At 45.6% G+C, this 21,534-nt stretch overlaps 1 protein-coding gene across 3 annotated transcripts in view; it reads right to left on the bottom strand.

Moving 5' to 3' along the window:
- Window positions 1–21,534, bottom strand: part of eea1 (early endosome antigen 1) — a 48,837-nt gene that overhangs the window by 4,491 nt on the left and 22,812 nt on the right. For all 3 annotated transcript variants that reach the window (XM_014148247.2, XM_014148248.2, XM_014148249.2), the window contains 17 exons: window positions 21,208–21,324; window positions 12,003–12,341; window positions 11,590–11,739; window positions 10,834–10,953; window positions 10,289–10,492; window positions 9,118–9,318; window positions 8,792–8,905; window positions 7,980–8,135; window positions 7,680–7,819; window positions 5,494–5,824; window positions 5,045–5,146; window positions 4,630–4,824; window positions 4,357–4,539; window positions 3,747–3,932; window positions 2,919–3,050; window positions 2,257–2,442; window positions 201–439 (listed from right to left, as the gene is read on the bottom strand). In XM_014148247.2, coding sequence (XP_014003722.2) covers window positions 201–439; window positions 2,257–2,442; window positions 2,919–3,050; window positions 3,747–3,932; window positions 4,357–4,539; window positions 4,630–4,824; window positions 5,045–5,146; window positions 5,494–5,824; window positions 7,680–7,819; window positions 7,980–8,135; window positions 8,792–8,905; window positions 9,118–9,318; window positions 10,289–10,492; window positions 10,834–10,953; window positions 11,590–11,739; window positions 12,003–12,341; window positions 21,208–21,324 — 3,095 coding nt within the window. The remainder of the gene's footprint in view (window positions 1–200; window positions 440–2,256; window positions 2,443–2,918; window positions 3,051–3,746; window positions 3,933–4,356; window positions 4,540–4,629; window positions 4,825–5,044; window positions 5,147–5,493; window positions 5,825–7,679; window positions 7,820–7,979; window positions 8,136–8,791; window positions 8,906–9,117; window positions 9,319–10,288; window positions 10,493–10,833; window positions 10,954–11,589; window positions 11,740–12,002; window positions 12,342–21,207; window positions 21,325–21,534) is intronic.

The following is a 21,534-nucleotide window of genomic DNA, read 5'->3' as shown; positions in this document are numbered from 1 at the left end:
ATTCTAAATAAGAATTTGTTCTTAACGGACTTGTCTAGTTAAATAAATTTTTAAAAAAAACAGCCAACTTGCCCTTTTGTTTCGAAGACACCCACAAGGGTAGATCTAGGCGATTTCTTGCTTCAAGGTAGTTTCTGGTATAAACACACCACACAGTAATTCTGGAGAGAACTTCACACCCACTCCCCTCTCCCTCTCACCTCTCCAGCAGCGCACGCCTCTCTTCCTGGTTGTTCTGCACGGTGGCCTCCAACACGGCGATCTCGCCCCGCAGTTCGTCCGTCTGCTTCTCCAGCTCGCCGCAGTGCCGCTGGCTCCCCTGCCACTCCCTCTTCAGCGTGGCCACGTTCTCGTTGAGCGCCGTCACCTGCAGGCCCAGCCGCGCCTCCGCCTCCTCTCCCCGCTTCGCCTGCCCCTCCCGAGCATTACGCTCTGACGCCTAGGGAGGCGAGGAGGGAGGGAGAACAGGGTATTTAGAAGTCAGATGAGAAAAGCCACACCTATAGGAGCTCTACAACACATCTGAGTGACAATACCTAAAAGACACCACCACACAGTGAAACACAGCACGTAAAAGCACTAAGGGCTGGTGTGTGTTTTATGTTAGTAGAGCTACTGTACATATGATACATTTCCACCAGCAAATAGCATTAAAATGTCAATCATCACATGTACAGTGCATTCAGAAAGTATTCAGACCCCTTCACTTTTTCCACATTTTGTTGCCTTATTCTAAAATTGATTCAATTCATTTTTTGCTCATCAATCTACACACAATACCCAATAATGACAAAGTAAAAACGTGTTTTTATTTTATTTTTACATTTTTGCAAATGTATTAAAAATGTAAAACATAAATACTTTATTTAGATATGCATTCAGACCTTTTGCTATGAGACTTGAAATTGAGCTCAGGTGCATCCTGTTTCCATTGATCATCCTTGAGGTGTTTCTACAACTTGATTTACCACCTGTTGTAAATTCAATTGATTGGACATGATTTGGAAAGGCACACACCTGTCTATATAAGGTCCCACAGTTGACAGTGCATGTCAGAGCAAAAACCAAACCATGAGGTCAAAGGAATTGTCTGTACCACTGAGACAGGGCTGTGTGTCAAGGCACAGATCTGGGGAAGAGTACCAAAAATATTCTGCAGCATTGAAGGTCCCCAAGAACACAGTGGCCTCCATCATTCTTAAATGGAAGAAGTTTGGAACCACCAAGACTCTTCCTAGAGCTGGCCGCCCGGCCAAACTGAGCAATCGGGGGAGAAGGGCCTTGGTTAGGGAGGTGACCAAGAACCCGATGGTCACTCTGACAGAGCTCCAGAGTTCCTCTGTGGAGATGGGAGAACCTTCCAGAAGGACAACATCTCTGCAGCACTCCACCAATCAGGCCTTTATGGTAGAGTGGCCAGACGGAATCCACTCCTCAGTAAAAGGCACATGACAGCTCGCTTGGAATTTGCCAAAAGGCACCTAAAGGACTCTTAGACCATGAGAAACCAGATTCTCTGGTCTGATGAAACTAATGCCAAGCGTCACATCTGGAGGAAACCTGGCACCATCCCTACGGTGAAGCATGGTGGTGGCAGCATCATGCTGTGGGGATGTTTTTCAGCGGCAGGGACTGGGAGACTAGTCAGGATAGAGGGAAATTTGAACGGAGCAAAGTACAGAGAGATCCTTGATGAAAACCTGCTCCACAGCACTCAGGACGTTAGACTAGGTCCAAGGTTCACCTTCCAACAGCACAACGACCCGAACCACACAACGCAGGAGTGGTTTCTAGACAGGTCTCTGAATGTTCTTGAGTGGCCCAGCCAGAGCCCGAACTTGAACCAGATCGAACATGTCTAGAGAGACCTGAAAATAGCTGTGCAGCAACACTCCCATCCAATCTGACAGAGCTTGAGCGGATCTACAGAGAAGAATGGAGAAACTCCCCAAATACACATGTGCCAAGCTTGTAGTGTCATACCCAAGAAGACTCAAGGCTGTAATCTCTGCGAAAGGTGCTTCAACAAAGCACTGAGTAAAGTGTCTGAATACTTATGTAAATGTGATATTTCAGTGTATTTGTAGTTATTTTTATTTTTTTAAAACCTGTTTTTGCTTTGTCATTATGGGGCATTGTTTGTAGATTGATGAGGGGAAAAAACGATGTAATTAATTTTAGAATAAGGCTGTAACGTAACAAAATGTGGAAAAAGTCAAGGTCTCAATTATTAGGTTGGTGAGCGACTAAGCGTACCAGCTGGGCCTGGATCTCCTGGGTCTCTGCCCGTAGCTTCTCCTCTCTCTGGGTAACACGGTCTCTGGTGGCCTGGTGCAGGGTCTCCTCCTGCTCCAGGGCTGCCTGCACCTCTTCCACCCGGCACTGCGTCTCCAGCTTCTGCTGGATCAACAGTTGCTTGGCTTCCCGCAGCTCCCTCAACTCCTGGGGGGAGAGGGTGAAATGGATAGGTGTAAGCCAGAGGTTCCCAACCTTTTTTGGTTACTGTACCACCAACTGAATTTTGCTCTGCCCTCAGTACCCCTGAAGTACTCACTGATGTGCATTTTACCAGTAGACCTATGGTCTCATGAGTACCTCCTATGGATAGGCCAAGTACCCCTGGTTGGGGACCACTTGTGTAAGCAATATGATAGCAGTTCCATCTTGTCCTCAGAGGTCAGGTGGAATTGTGGCCATTTTGCGAACACCTATCCAATCATCTTAGATCTACAGGAGTACCTAGAGGATAGCAGTTGATATGGGATTCAGTTGGCTCAATTCAGAATCAACCCCTCCCCATTCCACTCAATGGAGTGACTATACCTGTGACCTGTTCAATGATCCCAGATCGAGGACCGACCCCTCCATAAAGCATAATAAGGGATTAATAAATGCATCAGCCTAAGGAGGGGCCTCACCTTGTCACTCCTCTCCCTGAGTGCCTTCAGCTCAGAGCCCAGTCTGGTTGTGTCCTTCTCCAGGGCAGCCTTTGTCTGGCTCAACTCCTCTGCTCTGCTCCTCTCTTTCTGCAGCTCCTCCTGGGTCACACCCTGAGTGGGGGGGGGCATCAGATTGATAAAAGTCCCCAAAACATGATGCTGTGACTAGGGTTGCAAAGGGAGGGTACATTATTATATTATGATTTTAAAATAAAATGTCATGACAAAGCTGTAAAACATGAACCATTGGTGTTTAATATGAGGGATTCAGCATGAAATATCCTTTATATGTTTATTTACACACTTATTTGTCAGTATGTATTTGTTGTCAATGTCTTTGTGTTAACTGGTGGCAGTTGTGAACAAAGTCTATAGTTGGTGAGTTACAGAGGGAATTGAAAAAAATGCCATTGTTGATTAGATGCTTTTCTCATTAATTAGGCTATTTTCTCTTGAACCATATGATCTATCTACCAGAAACTCATGGACAATACAGACACCGATATAAAAAAATGAATACTATATATTAATACATTTTAAAAGTTGTTAAAGTATAAATGACAAAAAATGATGATAGATTGACAGTTTCTGTTACCGGTAGCTTTGCTACCCTAGCTCTGGGTTGGAATTAGATGTACAACAATTATAACAAGAGATTCATTACACAAAACCAAATGGAATACCCCCAAGTGAAACAATAATCTCTTCCCTCCTGGATCTCATAACCAATATGATTATATGGACAGGGGAACTTTTGAGCAGGACCCTGGGTCTGCATGTACTGTGTACGAATACAATCAAATCAACCTGTTGTTTCTGCAAGTCTTTGAGGGCTGTCTCCTGCTGGCCAAGCTTCTGGTCCCGTTTAGCCAGCTCCTGCTCCAGGGAGGCCCTGGCAGCCTTTACCTCCTGCACCTGCCCCTCCAGACCAGTCAGCTGGACCCGGTTAGCAGATAACTCCTCCTGGGACAGGGTCAGCCTCTCCTCAGAAGCCTGAACAGAGAGTACACACAGGCATGGGTTATATACAGTACATACACACGGCAAACAGGCACGGCTCACACACACACTCGACAGGTTTATGTGCATACCACGCTTCAAATTAGATTAGCATTATGTAAAAAAGTCAAAAAGGCTTTGATTTATATGATCCTATACCTACGGTGTCCTGGCAGACACGTGAGTCAGACCATGATCAATATGTACATGCGGTCTGAAACGGTCTCTCCATTGATTCCTCTTAACTACCTTTGTCTTCTCACACATATTTTCCTCTCACACAACGATTCTTCTTCTCACACAATGACAATTCCTGTCTAACTCCCACTGATCCCGACCGCCCTCCATTGAAATATAATTGAATGTGGATTCCCGTTCTAGTAAGGATATTTCTATGCTTGCATGGTCTCCCACCCACCTTGAGGTCCTGTCTGAGAGATGACAACTCTGACTCCTTGCCGTAGTACTCAGACTGCAGCTTGGCCAGGCCTTGCTGACTCTGCTCTAGAACCTCCTGCAGCTCAGTGGTTCTGGCCCTCTCAGAGCTCAAATCCTGGCCGAGGGCTGACACCTGTTCCCTCAGACGACCCTCCTCCTCAGCCTGGAATACACATTTAGTTCAAAACATGTAAAATACATGGAATTAAGTGTGTGTGTGTGTGTGTGTGTGTGTGTGTGTACGTAATCTTACCTTCTTGGCATGTGATCCTTGCAGCTTGGTCACTTGGCTTTCCAGCTTCTTCTTTTCCTGGCTGAAGGACCCCTGGGCTGTCGTCAGCTGTGCCTGTAGCTGCTGCACCCCCTTCTCCTTCTCTTTCAGGGCCTCCTGGGTCTTGGTGTGTTGCTCTGTTAATGCAGTCAGCTGCATATTCAGCCCTTTTTCTGCCTGCAAAGGTAGACACAAAATAGAACCCATTGTGAGAGCATGGACAATCGCTATCTGGGTCGTGTTCATTAGGGCACACCATAGCAAAACACTTTGCAACTGAAACAAAAATGAAGGGTTTCCTATTGGACAAGCTCAGGTAGTCCCTCCTTATTGTCAGTTTTCTTCCATTTGGTGCCTAATGAATGGGACCATGTATTAATGTCTATGGGCTTCTTACCTCTCTGATCTTGTCCAGCTGCCCTTTGACCTCTGCCATCTCCTTGGTGGTGGCCTCTGTGGCCTTCAGCAGCTCCTGTCTGGCCTTCTCATGGGACTTCTCCTAAAACAGGAACACATTCGAGACATTTTTATTTTCACGTTAAAACAGATAATTTTATGTTGGATTTGGCCTAGAGTCTAACAGACTTCTGCCGATAACACTGACAAATACATTCTAGAAGAACAGGGCCCTTAAATTGTAGGAGTGTGGATCTAGGATCCGGGCCACCCCTGTCCATGTAATCTTATTCATTATGATCTAAAAGGCAAAACTGATCCTACAGTATATTAGAATTCCCACTCTGTAACACTTTATGAATATGGACCCAAGTAGCTTCCTGACTCCTTCACATTGCTGTCTGTGCCTTCCACATGGAGGTCTACCACGCTACACCACATTAAACCCACCTTTTCCTCCAGAACTGCCTTGCTGCTCTTCCTCTCCTTGTCCAGCTGGCTCTGGCTGTCCTTCATGGCTTTGTAGGCCTTAGCCAGGCCATCCTTGACCGCCGCCAGCTCTTTCCCCTGGGCCTCCTTCTCCTGCTGGGCCGTCTGGAGCTCTCTGGCCAAGCCCTGGGCTTTCCTGTCCAGCTCTGCCTGCTGCGCCTGCCCCTCCTGGGCTAGCTTGTCCAAGTTGGCCTGGAGGGAGGTCTTCTCCTGCTCACATTGCTCCAGCTGCTGTCGCATGTCACTCAGGGAGGAGGTTTTTCTCTTCAGCTCCACCTGTAAAGCAGCAGTCCTGAGAGAAGCAGAGACTGGTCACAAAGAGTCACAAAGAGTACTGGATGTGGTACAATGACAAACAATCTACACCTGCATTACTTGCTGTTTGGGGTTTTAGCTGGGTTTCTGTACAGCACTTTGAGATATCAGCTGATGTAAGAAGGGCTATATAAATAAATTTGATTTGAATTTGATTTGATAAGCTTGGTTTATAGTCGATGGCCAGAACCACATTTCATTTATACTCAGGTGGACTGTTGCTGCAACAGTCATTTTCCTTGTCATCGGGAGATGATTCAGTGCATTCTAAGTTCAGACCCCTTTACTTTTTCCACATTTTGTTACCTTACAGCCTTATTGTAAAATTGATTGTTTTTCCCCCCCCTCGTCAATCTACTCAAAGCAAAAACAGGTTTAGAAATGTTAACAAATGTATAAAAAAATAAACTGAAATATCACATTTATATAAGTATTCAGAAACTCACCTGTATTTGGGGAGTTTCTCCCATTCTTCTCTGCAGATCCTCTCAAGCTCTGTCAGGTTGTAAGGGAGCGTCGCTGAACAGCTAATTTCAGGTCTTTCCAGAGATGTTCGATCGGGTTTAAGTCCGGGCTCTGTCTGGGCCACTCAGGGACTTTCAGAGACTTGTCCCAAAGCCAATCCTGCGATGTCTTGGCTGTGTGCTTAGGGTCGTTGTCCTGTTGGAAGGTGAATCTTTACCACAGTCTAAGGTCCTGAGTGCTCTGGAGCAGGTTTTCATCAAGGATCTCTCGGTACTTTGCTCCGTTCATCTTTACCTCTATCCTGACTAATCTCCCAGTCCCTGCCTCTGAAAAACATCCCCACAGCATGATGCTGCCACCACCATGCTTCACCGTAGGGATGGTGCCAGGTTTCCTCCAGCGTTTGGCATTCAGGCCAAAGAGCTTAATCTTGGTTTTATCAGACCAGTGAATCTTCTTCCTCATGGTATGAGAGTCCTTTAGGTGCCTTTTGGCAAACTCCAAGAGGGCTGTCTTGTGCCTTTTACTGAGGAGTGGCTTCCGTCTGGCTACTCTACCATAAGGGCCTGATTGGTAGAGTGCTGCAGAGATGGTTGTCCTTCTGGAAGGTTCTCCCATCTCCACAGAGGAACTCTAGAGCTCTGTCAGAGTGACCATCGGGTTTTTGGTTACCTCCCTGACCAAGTCCCTTCTGCCCCGATTGCTCAGTTTGGCCGGACGGCCAGCTCTAGGAAGAGTCTTGGTGGTCCCAAACTTCTTCCATTGAAGAATGATGGAGGCCACTGTGTTCTTGGGGACCTTCAATGCTGCAGACATTTTTTGGTGTCCTTCCCCAGATCTGTGCCTCGACACAATCTTGGCTCGGAGTTCTACGGACAATTCCTTCAACCTCATGGCTTGGTTTTTTCTCTGACATGCACTGTCAACTGTGGGACCTTATATAGACTGGTGTGTGTCTTTCCAAATCATGTCCAATCAATTGAATTTACCACAAGTGGACTCCAATCAAGTTGTAGAAACATCTCAAGGATGATCAATGGAAACAGGATGCACCTGAGCTCAATTTTGAGTCTCATAGCAAAGGGTCTGAATACTTATGTAAATAAGGTATTTGTTTTTTATTTTTAATACATTTGCAAAACTTTCTAAAAACCTGTTTTCGCTTTGTCATTATGGGGTATTATGTGTAGATTGATGAGGATTTCATTTTTTTAAATCCAGTTTAGAATAAGGCTGTAACGTAACAAAATGTGGGGGGGAAAAAATCAAGGGGTCTGAATTCTTTCCGAATGAACTTTGACCCTGTCGTGTCCATTGGCATGGTAACCTGACTGTGACAGCATAAAGAAGGTGCAGTAAGTTCTCACCCAGCCTTCTCAGTCTCCAATAGGCAACCCAGCTCCTTCAGCTTTCCCTTGACCTCTGACCCCTGCTTCTGGAGCTTCTGCACTTCCTGCTGGGCCTGCTCCCTGGCAGCACGCAGCTCCCCCCCCTCCGCCTCCGCTTTCTGTCATACACGGACAAAGAACACACACACACACAGCCATTTCAGTGACCTCACAGTGACTTTCTACTACAACCCTGATACCAAGATGTGTGTATGAGCTAAACCCCTTCATATCGTAATAAACAAAAATCTAATGTGTGTGTGAGTGCATTTAACAGACCTTGGCCCGCACCTCCAGCTGCTCTACACGCTGTTCTGAGATCAGTAGTTTGTCTTTGACCTCCTTCAGACTGGCCTCCAGCTGGCCACACTGCTCCTGTCTCGCCTGCAGCCCCCGGCCCTGCTCCTCCACACACGCCTGGCTCTTACTCAGCTCCTATAAGGACAGGAGAGATTAGGTTACTGGGGGCCCCATTCAAATTCTCTAAAAGCGCATCCTTCTTTCCTTGAAGTAATCATTGACTACATGATTGGACAGGAGAACACAAGGAGAATACAAGGGCTCCACAACATGACAATCCCCTGTCCTGTTTAATCAGTGATTACTTCAAGGATGGGAAGGAAGGAAGGATTTACTTTTAAAGAATTGGAATGGGGCCTAGTGTTACAGTATTGCTTCCGTCCCTCTCCTCGCCCCTACCTGGGCACATCGACAACAGTCACCCTCGAAGCATTGATAGTTATCGCTCCACAAAAGCCGCGGCCCTTGCAGAGCAAGGGAAATAATTACTTCAAGGTCTTAGAGTGAGTGACGTCACCGAATGAAACGCTATTAGCGCACACCTCGCTAACTAGCTAGCCATTTCACACCGGTTATACTAGCCCTCATCTAGGGCACAATGTCCCACAGACTCAGGTTCATTTAAGAAAAAAAATGAATCGCTGATATTATGTCAAGAGACAGATCGCCATTGAAGGAGTATTGTGGTAGATCAGATTTCCATCTAGTATGAGTCTATTCTGCTGACGTCACCCATCTCAGCCTGCAGTACTTTGAGTGAGCTGACCTCAGACATAGAAACTATGGCTGACCTGCTGCGTGTCCTGCAGTGCATGCTGGGCTGTCTCCAGGTGGTTCTCCAGGTCTACTCTCTGGGTTGCCTTGGCTGCCTCGGCCGACAGCAGCATCTCGGTCTTAGCCTTCAACTGGGGAAACAACAAGACAACTTTTCAAGCCAGAATCTGGCTGAGTGGTAAACGCTCTTAACGCTATGGTTGAGTGGTTAACACTCTTTCACATGACTGCCTGGCGACGGGGTTTCGACCCCCAGCTCGGCCACTTCTGTCTGTGCCTCTCTCCAGTCAAGGACAAAGGGGGAGGTAGAATATTTATCCAGCCATAAGTCCATTCACCATACCTGTGTGTCCAGTTGGGCCACCTTCTCCCTGCTCTCGGTCAGCTGGGTGTTCACTTCCTTTATAGAGGTCTCCACAGCCTGGGCTTGGTCCTGTGTCGCCCGCAGGAGGGTCTTCTGCTCCTGCACCTGCTTGTGGAGGTTGTCCTGGGCCTGCTTGTGGCTCTCCGATTGGTTCTTCAGTTTGTCTGTCAGGTGTGTGACCTATAGCCCCCAAAACAGAAAGATAGCAAGACAATTAGTTGTTCCTCAGATCATGATTAGGGTACTGTATGTTTTTACTATGGTACATTGGATCACATCAGTAGTGTTCTTTTAACACTACCTCAAAGCAAATCAAAGTTTATTGGTTCGATACACAGATTTGCAGATCTTATCGCAGGCGCAGTGAAATGCTTGTGTTTTCTAGCTCCAACAGTGCAGTAATACAAAACAACACACATAATCCAAAAAGTTCAAAGAAATTAAGAAATGTCGGAATGAATCTAATTAACAACCCAAATAGCACCTCAACAGTAATCCACATGCAATCTATACGCATCTACACTGGATGAATTTACACCTATGCACATTAACGGAACAACACACCTCTACGGTTCATCGTACTGCATTACGTGTGTGCTCTGTTTTGTGTGTGTGTACACGTCTGTCTGTGCATGTGGGCACGTGCGTCTTGCTTGTACCTGCGTCTAGGGCAGGGTGATATGGCCAAATTATCATATTACGATATTCGTCTCTTTTTTTTATTTTTATGTTCTAAATATGCTTCATGAGTAGTGCATGATACATTCTTTCTGCTGATTGTTTTACACTGTTAAAGTCTTTTTTTTATGGATTCAATGGCAGTTCTTACTTTCGCCACAAGGGGCATTGTGCTGATTTCTATGGTGCATTTAGCACCAGTGCTGCCTCACAGGCACAATTCATGACAAAAAAGTACATGTGCAGCTCTTGCTAGCACATTAGCAGTTTTCTACTGTTAGTTTCTTACTGGCGGTAAGAACAGAAGATTGCCAACCTTTTTTTGTTTTGTTTCATCACTCAGTTATTACATGTATATTACATTTAACAAACCAAACATTGAAATAATGTTATGTGAGGTAAAGTAAATATCCAAACCGGTCTGTACATCAATACCGTATATAGTAAAATACGGTTTACCGCCCAGCCCTACCTGCGTCTGTAGTGTGTGGTTCTTCTCCTGAAGCTGGTTGAGCACGGCAGTCTCTCCCTCCCCGGCCTGGATCTTGGCCACCAGGTCTTCCCTCTCAGCCTCCAGCTGACTCACGCTGTCCTTGGTCTTCTGCAGCAGGGCCTCCAGGTTCTGGATCGTCTGGTCCTTGTCCCCGATCTGACGCAGCACCTGCTCCAGGTCATTCTAACAGGACAGGGACAAAGCGGCAGAGGGAGAAGAGTCAAACAAACGTGTTGTCTGAAGCATTTTCTAAGCAGAAGTCGTTAGTCATGTTCATTAGGCATCAGACAGGAAAAGAAATTGACTGAAACAGGGTGGGACGACATGGGCTTGTCCAACAAGAAATGTTGTTTTCTGTTTTGCTAAGGTGTGCCCTAGTAAATGTGACCTTGTACTAATGTGTGGTGGGTTTTCTGGTGCTGAGCATCACTTCACATAGGTTCTACTATACACACAGTGAAAGAGGTGAGTTGTACTGGCAAAATACTTTTCTTGAACTGCTACGTTGACATGTTCGGTAGTACCTGTGCCTCTCGCAGCTTGGTGTTAGTGTTCTGCTGCAGGCCCTGGAGCTCCTGGTGTTGCTGCTTAGCTTTCTCCAGCTGGTGCTGCAGGTCCAATGTCTTACTGCTGTTCTCCTTCAACTAAAGCAAGACACACATGCAGAGGTCAAACCCAATACAGTACCTCTGTTTATGGCCTCATTCTAAACCCCCACCTACAGAGAGTCACTTTTAATAGGCAGGCCAATCTATAAAGGACCTTGTGCAACAATCCTGGGTCCTCCTATGTCCATATCCATCATATAACAGTATCGGTCTCTGTTCAACTCTACCGCTCCCATAAAAATACATGGTCAATATGACCGCTGGTCCACCCATCAGAGAACATGGATTTAAAGGGATACTTTGGGATTTTGGCAATGAGGCCCTTTATCTACTCAGATTAACTTGTGGATACCATTTGTATGTTTCTGTGTGCGGTTTGAAGGAAGTTGCTAACTAGCGCTAGCGCAATTGCTAACTAGCGTTAGCACAATAACTGGAAGTCTGTAGCAGATACCCATAGACTTCCAGTCATTGCGCTAACGCTAGTTAGTATTGGCTCGCAAAACTCTAACTTCCTTCATACTGTACACAGAGACATACACATGGTATCCACAGGTTCATCTGCCTCTGGGGATCATTGCCAAAATCCCTAAGTATCCCTTTAAATGGGAATGTCCGTTCCAGTAATTCTGTCTATACCCATCTTATACGAAATTCATGTGGTGTCCCTACCTGTTCCTCTGAGCGGGACAGTTTGATCTGCAGGTCGGCGGCTTGTTGCTCGCGGTCCTTCAGTTTCTCCCCAGAGAGCTGCCTCTGCTCCTTCAGACGGCCATGCACCTCCCCCAGCTGCCGCTCCGCCTCCAGCAGCTTAGCATGCAGCTACAACACAGAGGAGGAGGGGAGGAAGAGGATGGAAAGAAGAAGAGGGAGGCTTATACCTAATATACAGTATCATTGATAAGCAAAGACTTGTGTGTCTGACCTATGTGTGTGTGTGCACAAGTTTACCTGTGCGCGTCGCTCACTCGCGCACGTGTGTGTGTGTGTGTGTGTGTGTGTGTGTGTGTGTGTTTATAGGCATGTGTGAGAGTCTGACACGTACGTTTTTGGTGTCTGACCGTGAGCATGTGTTACTCACTAACCTGGCAGATCTCACTCTGCTGCGCCAGGCCCTGGCTCTCCCTCTCCTCCCTCTGCTGCTGCAGCTGCTTCCTCTCAGTCTTCACAACCCTGTGCTTGGCCTCCAGCTCAGCCACCTCCCTTCGGAGCCTCTCGGCTTCCTCCCCCCGCTCCCCCAGCTCTGCCTGGGCTCTCTGCAGGCTGGCCTCGGCACCCACTGCCCGGGCCTGGAGCTCTTGCACCTCCAGCTCCCTCTGGTGCAGGCTGGCCTGGGCTGTCTTCTTGGAGACCTGCTCGGCCCTCAGGCCTTCCTCCAGCTCCTGAAACTCCTTCTCCCTGCGCAGCAGCTTCTCTGAAAGCAGCTGGAGGGAACCAGAGGGGGTAAAGTGATTAGCTAGTGATTACGGTCCTGTGCGGCTCCGTCGGTAAGACGATGGCACTAGCAACACCAAGGTCATGGGTACAACTCCGGCAGAGATCATCACAAACACATAGATGTATACGCTAACATAAGTTACGTAAGTTGCTTTGGATAAAAGTCAGCTAAATGGCATATATTAACAGGTTGTGAAGAGAACTGGTGTTTCAGAATGTTTTGAAAGACAGAAAGGGATAATCTGAACGGATAAGCATGAGGGGCAATCTGCTAAAGGGCGTAAGAACCTCCCGCTTCTGATTTCAAGGTCATGTGTAATAGAAAAACGAAATGTAATGGAAAGTGTTCTACACACAGCTCCTTCAAATATTTGACATTGGGAGATGTTGACTAAAGTGAGGAAATTAGGATTAATTTAACAGGACTCTTATTAACAGCTCAGTTCCTGTTAAACAAAACAAAATGTACAGATACCTTCTCACGTATCATAGTGACATTGGTCATTCAACCTCTGAAAAGAACACTGCATCCCTACAGACCTGCAGAGGGGGCTGGAATTACATTCCAGAGGAATACATTTTACGACAGGAACTTGAATACCGGGCTGTGTGTGTGTGTGTGTGTGTGTGTGTGTGTGTGTGTGTGTGTGTGTGTGTGTGTGTGTGGCAGGTGTGTCTGTGCAGTAAACTTGGCACAAGGGCAATGATATATAATACAATGGTGTGAGCGACAGTGCTGGCAACTGGGGGACATGACTGGGACATAGAAAATGCCAGACACTGATCTTTTTCCCCTCCGGTCCCACAGCAGCTGAGCCTAGTTTACGAGTGGCTCTATCGCTCCCTCTTCAACTTCTTCCAACCCCTCTGTCCATCCCTCTCCTTCCATGTCCTTGTTTCAACCTTGGTTGATATCTCCCTGATTTCTCGCAGTCTCCTGTCTTTATGCATATTTTCTTTCTCTACCTCTTTCCTCCCCTCCCTCGTTGTTTCACTCTATCCAGTATCCACCTCTTCTCTCTGTTACTCCTGAACTTTCCTCTTCCCTCCCATCTTTGATTTTATAAATATTTGTAAAGATATTTTCTGACTTTCCTGAACAGATAGGGCGAGGATGACAAGTTGGGAAAGATCGAGAGAGGTTGTATTATAGGGCAGTAGGCCGGATTCAAATATTACAGGTCAAATATAAATGAATATATTCAGTTTATATAACATGTACGCATTGGCTGGCACTCAAAATAAAAAATACACACAGAAATCATCATATTGATCAAACAGGATTTCATAATAATAAAATTGGTATGTAAAGAAAAATAGAGGTGGGCCTACACTTCAGACTCCCCATCCCATTCCCCCCAGCCCAACATGTCTCCGTCCAACCCACCGCATCCGGAAAACATGTTTTCCACCCCGCCTAGGAACTCAGGTTGGTTGTCAGTAGTGCTGAGTGATTAATACTTTGAGGTCGGTTTGGTTTCGGTTCAATTCTAAAAAAATGTATCACGGTTCCCTCCTCAGTCTCTGCTCCGCACAGACTGGACAAGTTTAACCTGGCACGCAATGGATTAGGGTCATTGTAGTTAATTACCACATTTTCTACGCTAAACTATGTAGAATATGGGCCTGTTGGAAAATACAACTCCCTACTACATCGCACAGTTCAGTCTTGATCGGATTTAGCTCTACAGAAACTAGCATGTCTTGATACTGTATTTGTGTGTATTTTTGAATTTTTTATTTAACCTTTATTTAACTTGGCAAGTCAGTTAAGAACAAATTCTTATTTACAATGATGGCCTAGGAACAGTATATTTTTTTTTACCTTGTCAGCTCGGGGATTCGATCTAGTATACTTCTCACTCATCAGTCACGATTCATTCAGGATTATCCTTAATCGTGGTAGTATCCATATTAATGTAGAAGTTTTTAGAAATATTCTGATCTTATTTACAATAAAAGTACAAAATAATCTGAAAAACCCAAAACAAAAAGAGCAAATGCATCAAAGCTTGATGTAGTCATTGCGTGCTATGAATATGGGACCAAATGCTTAACTATTTACTATTCACAAAAGTCAATTTGTCCCAATACTTTTGGTCCCCTAAAATGGGGGGACTATGTGCAAATGTTATATCATTTCTAAACGGTTAACCCGGTATGGATGAAAATACCCTCAAATTAAAGCGGACAGTCTGCACTTTAACCTCAGTCATTATATAATTCCACAGTCATGTATCAAATCCAAGGTGCTGGAGAACAGAGCCAAAACAACAAAAAATGTCAGTGTCCCAATACTTTTAGAGCTCACTGTGTGTGTGTGTGTGTGTGTGTGTGTGAGAGGGACATTCCCAGAAGACAAACTCAAAATGTCACTCACAACAAAAGGAACTAACAAACAAAACAGAAAGTTGTTCAGAAGGGGTTCTGAAAGGCAACCATGTGGGTGCCCGCTGAACGTTGGCAAAGCCACTAGAAAGGTTTTTTTATTTTATATTTTTTTAAACACCATGGATGCCCACTAGGTTTGCCTCCAAAAAGACAAACTAAAAGAAAAACCCACAACAACTTAGGATAGAGAGTAAAAAATATACGGAGCAAAACAAACACCAAAGCCTGTAACAGTGTGTATGTGTGTGTGTGTAAACTCAGCAAAAAAAGAAACGTCCCTTGTACAAGACCCTGTCTTTCAAAGATCATTCGTAAAAATCCAAATAATGTCACAGATCTTCATTGTAAAGGGTTTAAACACTGTTTCCCATGCTTGTTTAATGAACCATAAATTTATGAACATGCACCTGTGGAACGGTCGTTAAGAAACTAACAGCTTACAGACGGTAGGCAATTAAGGTCACAGTTATGAAAACTTAGGACACTAAAGAGGCCTTTCTACTGACTCTGAAAAACACCAAAAGAAAGATGCTCATGGTCCCTGCTCATCTGCGTGAACATGCCTTAGGCATGCTGCAAGGAGGCATGAGGACTGCAGATATGGCCAGGGAAATAAATTGCAATGTCCGTACTGTGAGACGCTTTAAGACAGCGCTACAGGGAGACAGGAGGGACAGCTGATCGCCCTCGCAGTGGCAGACCACGTGTAACAACACCTGCACAGGATCGATACATCCGAACATCACACCTGTGGGACAGGTACAGGATGACAACAACTGCCCAAGTTACACCAGGAACGCACAATCCCTCCATCAGTGCTCAGACTGTCCCCAATAGGCTGAGAGAGGCTGGACTAAGGGCTTGTAGGCCTGTTGTAAAGCAGGTCCTCACGAGAAATCACAGGCAACAACGGCTATGGGCACAAACCCACCGTCGCTGGACCAGACAGGACTGGCAAAAAGTGCTCTTCACTGACGAGTCGCAGTTTTGTCTCACCAGGGGTGATGGTCGGATTCACGATTATCGTTGAGGGAATGAATGAGCGTTACACCGAGGCCTGTACTCTGGAGCGGGATTGATTTGGAGGTGAAGGGTCCGTCATGGTCTGGGGCGGTGTCACAGAATCATCGGACTGAGCTTGTTGTCATTGCAGGCAATCTCAACGCTGTGCGTTACAGGGAAGACATCCTCCACCTTCATGTGATACCCTTCCTGCAGGCTCATCCTAACATGACCCTCCAGCATGACAATGCCACCAGCCATTCTGTGCGTGACTTACTGCAAGACAGGAATGTCAGTGTTCTGCCACGGCCAGCGAAGGGCCCAGATCTCAATCCCATTGAGCACTTCTGGGACCTGTTTGATCGGAGGGTGAGGGCTAGGGCCATTCCCCCAAGAAATGTCCGGGAACTTGAAGAGTGGGGTAACATCTCACAGCAAGAACTGGCAAATCTGTTGCAGTCCATGTGGAGGAGATGCACTGCAGTACTTAATGCAGCTGGTGGCCACACGAGATACTGACTGTTACTTTTGATTTTGACCCCCCCTTTGTTCAGTGACACATTACTCGAATTTCTGTTAGTCACGTCTGTGGAACTTGTTCAGTTTATGTCTGTTGTTGAATCTTGTTATGTTCATACCAATATTTACACATGTTAAGTTTGCTGAAAATAAACGCAGTTGACAGTGAAAGGACGTTTCTTTTTTTGCTGAGTTTATGTACAGTGCATTTGGAAAGTATTCAGACACCTTGACTTTTTCTACATTTTATTACCTTACAGCCTTATTCTAAAATTGATTAAATTGTTTTTTCCCCCCTCATCAATCTACAAACAATACCCCATATTAACAAAGCAAAAATCAAGTTCAGAAATTTGTGCTAATGTGTAAAATAAAAAACTGAAATATCACATTTACATAAGTATTCAGACCCTTTACTCAGTACTTTGTTAAATCACCTTTGGCAGCGATTACAGCCTCGAGTCTTCTTGGGTATGACGTTACAAGCTTGGCACACCTGTATTTGGGGAGTTTCTCCCATTCTTCTCTGCAGATCCTCTCAAGCTCTCTCAGGTTGGATGGGGAGCGTCGCTCAACAGCTATTTTCAGGTCTCTCCAGAGATGTTCGATCGGCTTCAAGTCCGGGCTCTGGCTGGGCCACTCAAGGACATTCAGAGACTTGTCCCAAAGCCACTCCTACATTGTCTTGGCTGTGTGCTTAGGGTCGTTGTCCTGTTGGAAGGTGAACCTTGGCCCCAATCTGAGGTCGTGAGCACTCTGGAGCAGGTTTTCATCAAGGATCTCTCTACACTTTGCTCCGTTCATCTTTCCCTCGATCCTGACTAGTCTCCCAATCCCTGCCGGTGAAAAACCTCCCCACAGCATGATGCTGCCACCACCACCATGCTTCACCGTAGGGATGGTGCCAGGAAAAACAATTATTGAATACATTTTAGAATAGGGCTGTTATGTAAGAAAACTTGGAAAAACTCAAGGGGTCTGAATACTTTCGAAATGCACTGTAACAGGTATGCACAGGTATGCAAGCCTAAACAGTCAAATAAGAGTATTTGCTCGTACAGCAATCCTGATTCATTGTCCTGATTATTATTAACAATATGGTTTAAATGGCATTAAACATAAATTAACCCTCAATTGGTATTATGCATTGAAGTGCTCTATACTATGTAAAAAAAAATATATATATATAATAATGGTATGTGCAAGAAATGCAGTCTATAATCAAAATCTTCACAATAATTAATTGTGGCCTTTAGGCCAAGTCCTCCCTGGGAGATAAATGAATTAGCGTAAACGGAGGGGGACAGCCATCAACATAAAATAAAGGAATTGTGTGGTAGCCCATATAGGACTGGCCATCTATCCTAAACAGTAGCACAATAAACATTGTAGGGGAATAGCTTCCAATTTATATTGCCATATTTAGAGCATAGGGAAGCAATGCGCTCTACCCCACAAGGAAGCAGCCCCAGTCTGTATGACACTTCAATATATTGGCCATTGTTTATTGATGGGCGTGGCGTCATCATTGTTCAAATGTCCTGGACCATAGGCAATATTTTTTTTTTTAAGTGTTACTTTTGACCAATTGAGGGGGTTTCTTAAGCTGAGGGCAGCGTCATAGTCATAGGCTAGACTGTGTGATTGTGCATGGAAAGCGTACCTGAATATTGAGCCAGTCAAATTGGGGTTAGCCTAGATCTGTCGGTTCGTCCCCATGTGTTTTGGGCTTGATGTGCTTTTTGAAGAAGTCTTAAGTCTCCTTGGCAATGGAAAACATGTGTGTTGTATTCTAGAAGGTCAAGATGAGTTTTGTCGGGTGGATGAAGCCACATCTCAGGTTGTAGCTGGGATCTCACCTTGTAGGTCGCCCTCTGATTCAGCAGTTCCCCGTTTCCCCAATCTGGACCCTCTCTTTCTAAAATTATCTGCCGAAATTGTTGCAACCCCTATTACTAGCCTGTTCAACCTCTCTTTCGTATCGTCTGAGATTCCCAAAGACTGGAAAGCTGCAGCGGTCATCCCCCTCTTCAAAGGGGGTGACACTCTAGACCCAAACTGCTACAGACCTATATCTATCCTACCCTGTCTTTCTAGGGTCTTCGAAAGCCAAGTTAAGAAACAGATTACCGACCATTTCGAATCCCACCGTACCTTCTCCGCTATGCAATCTGGTTTCAGAGCTGGTCATGGGTGCACCTCAGCCATGCTCAAGGTCCTAAACGATATCATAACCGCCATCGATAAGAGACATTACTGTGCAGCCGTATTCATCAACCTGGCCAAGGCTTTCGACTCTGTCAATCACCACATTCTTATCGGCAGACTCGACAGCCTTGGTTTCTCAAATGATTGCCTCGCCTGGTTTACCAACTACTTCTCTGATAGAGTTCAGTGTGTCAAATCGGAGGGCCTGTTGTCCGGACCTCTGGCAGTCTATGGGGGTGCCACAGGGTTCAATTCTCGGGCCGACTCTCTTCTCTGTATACATCAATGATGTCGCTCTTGCTGCTGGTGATTCTCTGATCCACCTCTACGCAGACGACACCATTCTGTATACTTCTGGCCCCTCTTTGGACACTGTGTTAACTAACCTCCAGACTGACCATCCAACCGATCCTCGACTTCGGTGATGTCATCTATAAAATAGCCTCCAACACTCTACTCAACAAACTGGATGCAGTCTATCACAGTGCCATCCGTTTTGTCACCAAAGCCCCATACACTACCCACCATTGTGACCTGTACGCTCTCGTTGGTTGGCCCTCGCTTCATACTCATCGCCAAACCCACTGGCTACAGGTTATCTACAAGTCTCTGCTAGGTAAAGCCCCGCCTTATCTCAGCTCACTGTACACCATAGCAGCACCCACTCGTAGCACGCGCTCCAGCAGGTATATCTCACTGGTCACCCCCAAAGCCAATTCCTCCTTTGGTCGTCTTTCCTTCCAGTTCTCTGCTGCCAATGACTGGAGCGAACTGCAAAAATCTCTGAAGCTGGAGACTCATATCTCCCTCACTAGCTTAAGCACCAGCTGTCAGAGCAGCTCACAGATCACTGCACCTGTACATAGATGGGCTGTTTACAGATGGGCTATCTACCTACCTCATCCCCATACTGTATTTATTTATTTATTTTGCACCCCAGTATCTCTACTTGCACATTCATCTTCTGCACATCTACCATTCCAGTGTTTAATTGCTATATTGTAATTACTTCGCCACCATGGCCTATTTATTGCCTTAACTCCCTTATCTTACCTCATTTGCACTCACTGTATATAGACTTTTTGTTTTCTTTTGTTCTACTGTATGTTTTGTTTATTCCATGTGTAACTCTGTGTTGTTGTATGTGTCGAATTGCTTTGCTTTATCTTGGCCAGGTCGCAGTTGCAAATGAGAACATGTTCTCAACTAGCCTACCTGGTTAAATAAAGATGAAATTAAAAATAAATTAAAAAAAGTTTGACTTCAAAACTGTGGATTCGTACAATCATACACAGATCCGTTGTGGAGGACACGTGTGGTGCGCAATGTTTATCAGCGGCATGGGACCCAGCTTCCCCTGCCCAAACTGTTCATAGAAAAGATTGCTCATGAAGGAAGTTGGGTTTCCTGTGTCCACACCAGTTTCCAGTCCTGTGACCCGCACATTGAATTTACATGAATGATTTGAGTGATTGTTGTCTTTTTTAGGAGATAGATTACTTTCACGCTGTTTCCAGGTCATGGAGTTGCCCCTCTGTCACATTGGCTACGGTCTCCAAAATGTTCCACTTCAGTTGAGTAGGTATCCACTTTAGAAGTGAGCAGTACGAGAGATTAATTTACCGGTTTTTATTGCAAGTTGAGGGGAGAGGTAATTTCCTCACAAACAATCTCTCGGACAGTACCGGCCAACTCCTGTTGTCGGGTGTTGAGAACCACCATTTTCCCCACAGGTGAATTGTGAACGAACAGATTATGTTAGCTGCTGGAGCAAAATAGACCTGCTAGTTGTTCATTGTAATACAGTGAAGTCCCACACCTTAATATTGTGTTAGATGTTGACAATTCTTTGAAAATAAGTTTCTTTATTCATAGCTATTTTGCAAAAGAAAGCCACAGGAAAGTCACCCATTTCAATGGATGCCACCGGAACCGGAAAATAACGTTATTTATCCCACAATCGCTTTCTTATTGTTATTTATTTATCTTTTATTTAACCAGGGAAGTCAAATTGCGATGTACATCTCTTTTTCAAGTGAGCCCGGGTGGGGGTTCCGTGGTGGGCTATATTCCAGCTCCCTAATCCCCCCAATCTCCCAGAGACTTACTTGGGGAACAGACAGCAGCTGTGCCGGCAGCACGACCAACACGCCTGACACAGGGGGCCTAATCCCTATCTGGCAACCAAAACAAAAGGCCCTTAAAGTTGAAAGCCCCACTGGGCACGTCGCTGCGGTTACCTGCAGTCATATTTCAGGTGTGTGTGTGTGTGTGTGTGTGTGTGTGTTTTGTCAACATGTCAAAGTTGCCAATGAAAGCTCACCACAGGCTGGTGACAGCAGAGCATTGAGATAGAGAGGGTGGAGGCTGGGTGAGAAGAGGAGGAGGAGGCTGGGTGAGGAGGCTGGGTTAAGAGACTTAGAGAATGGCCTGGCAAGGCTATCACGATTTAGCGAGGGGCAGTTGGTAAGGCATGTTAAAATGACTGCAGTCACCGTAAATTGGGGACTTAGTGTCTATTGCTATTTCGGCTGGCACATCCATAGTTGGAAGCGCACGTGTGAGTAGTGTTTCATCTGTTGTTAGGATTGTAAATGTGTCAAACTAAGTTTCTTAACGGGAGGCAAATCGCCTGACTTTGTGATGGTGGTGACATGGACTGATGGAGCATTGATTAAACACAGGGAAGTATTAGTTGTGTGAAAGTGTGTGTCTTCTGGAATTGTGTGTTACCTGGCTCTGTTGCTGCAGGTTGTTCAGAGAGCTCTGGAGTTGGTGAATCTGCTGGGTGTACACGGCTGCCTCCTGAGGTCCCTTCTCTAGCTCTGCCTTCAGCTGGGAGATGGTCTTCTGGAACACACACACACACAAAAACTGTGAGATACTTTACTTTGTATACATGAAAAACATTCACATGCCATGTGCCAGATTCTGGTCGAGTGGTCAACACTCCAGACTCAGGAGGACTACACATACCCACCAGCAATGGGGGTTTAAGCACAAATTATAAATTTTTTAAAATACTTTAAAAAAAGCATTCACATGCCACAACTTGGCATT

The sequence above is a fragment of the Salmo salar genome, chromosome ssa16 (assembly GCF_905237065.1).
Source record: "Salmo salar chromosome ssa16, Ssal_v3.1, whole genome shotgun sequence".
Lineage (NCBI taxonomy): Eukaryota > Metazoa > Chordata > Actinopteri > Salmoniformes > Salmonidae > Salmo > Salmo salar.
This window is presented reverse-complemented; position numbering and strand designations above follow the sequence as displayed.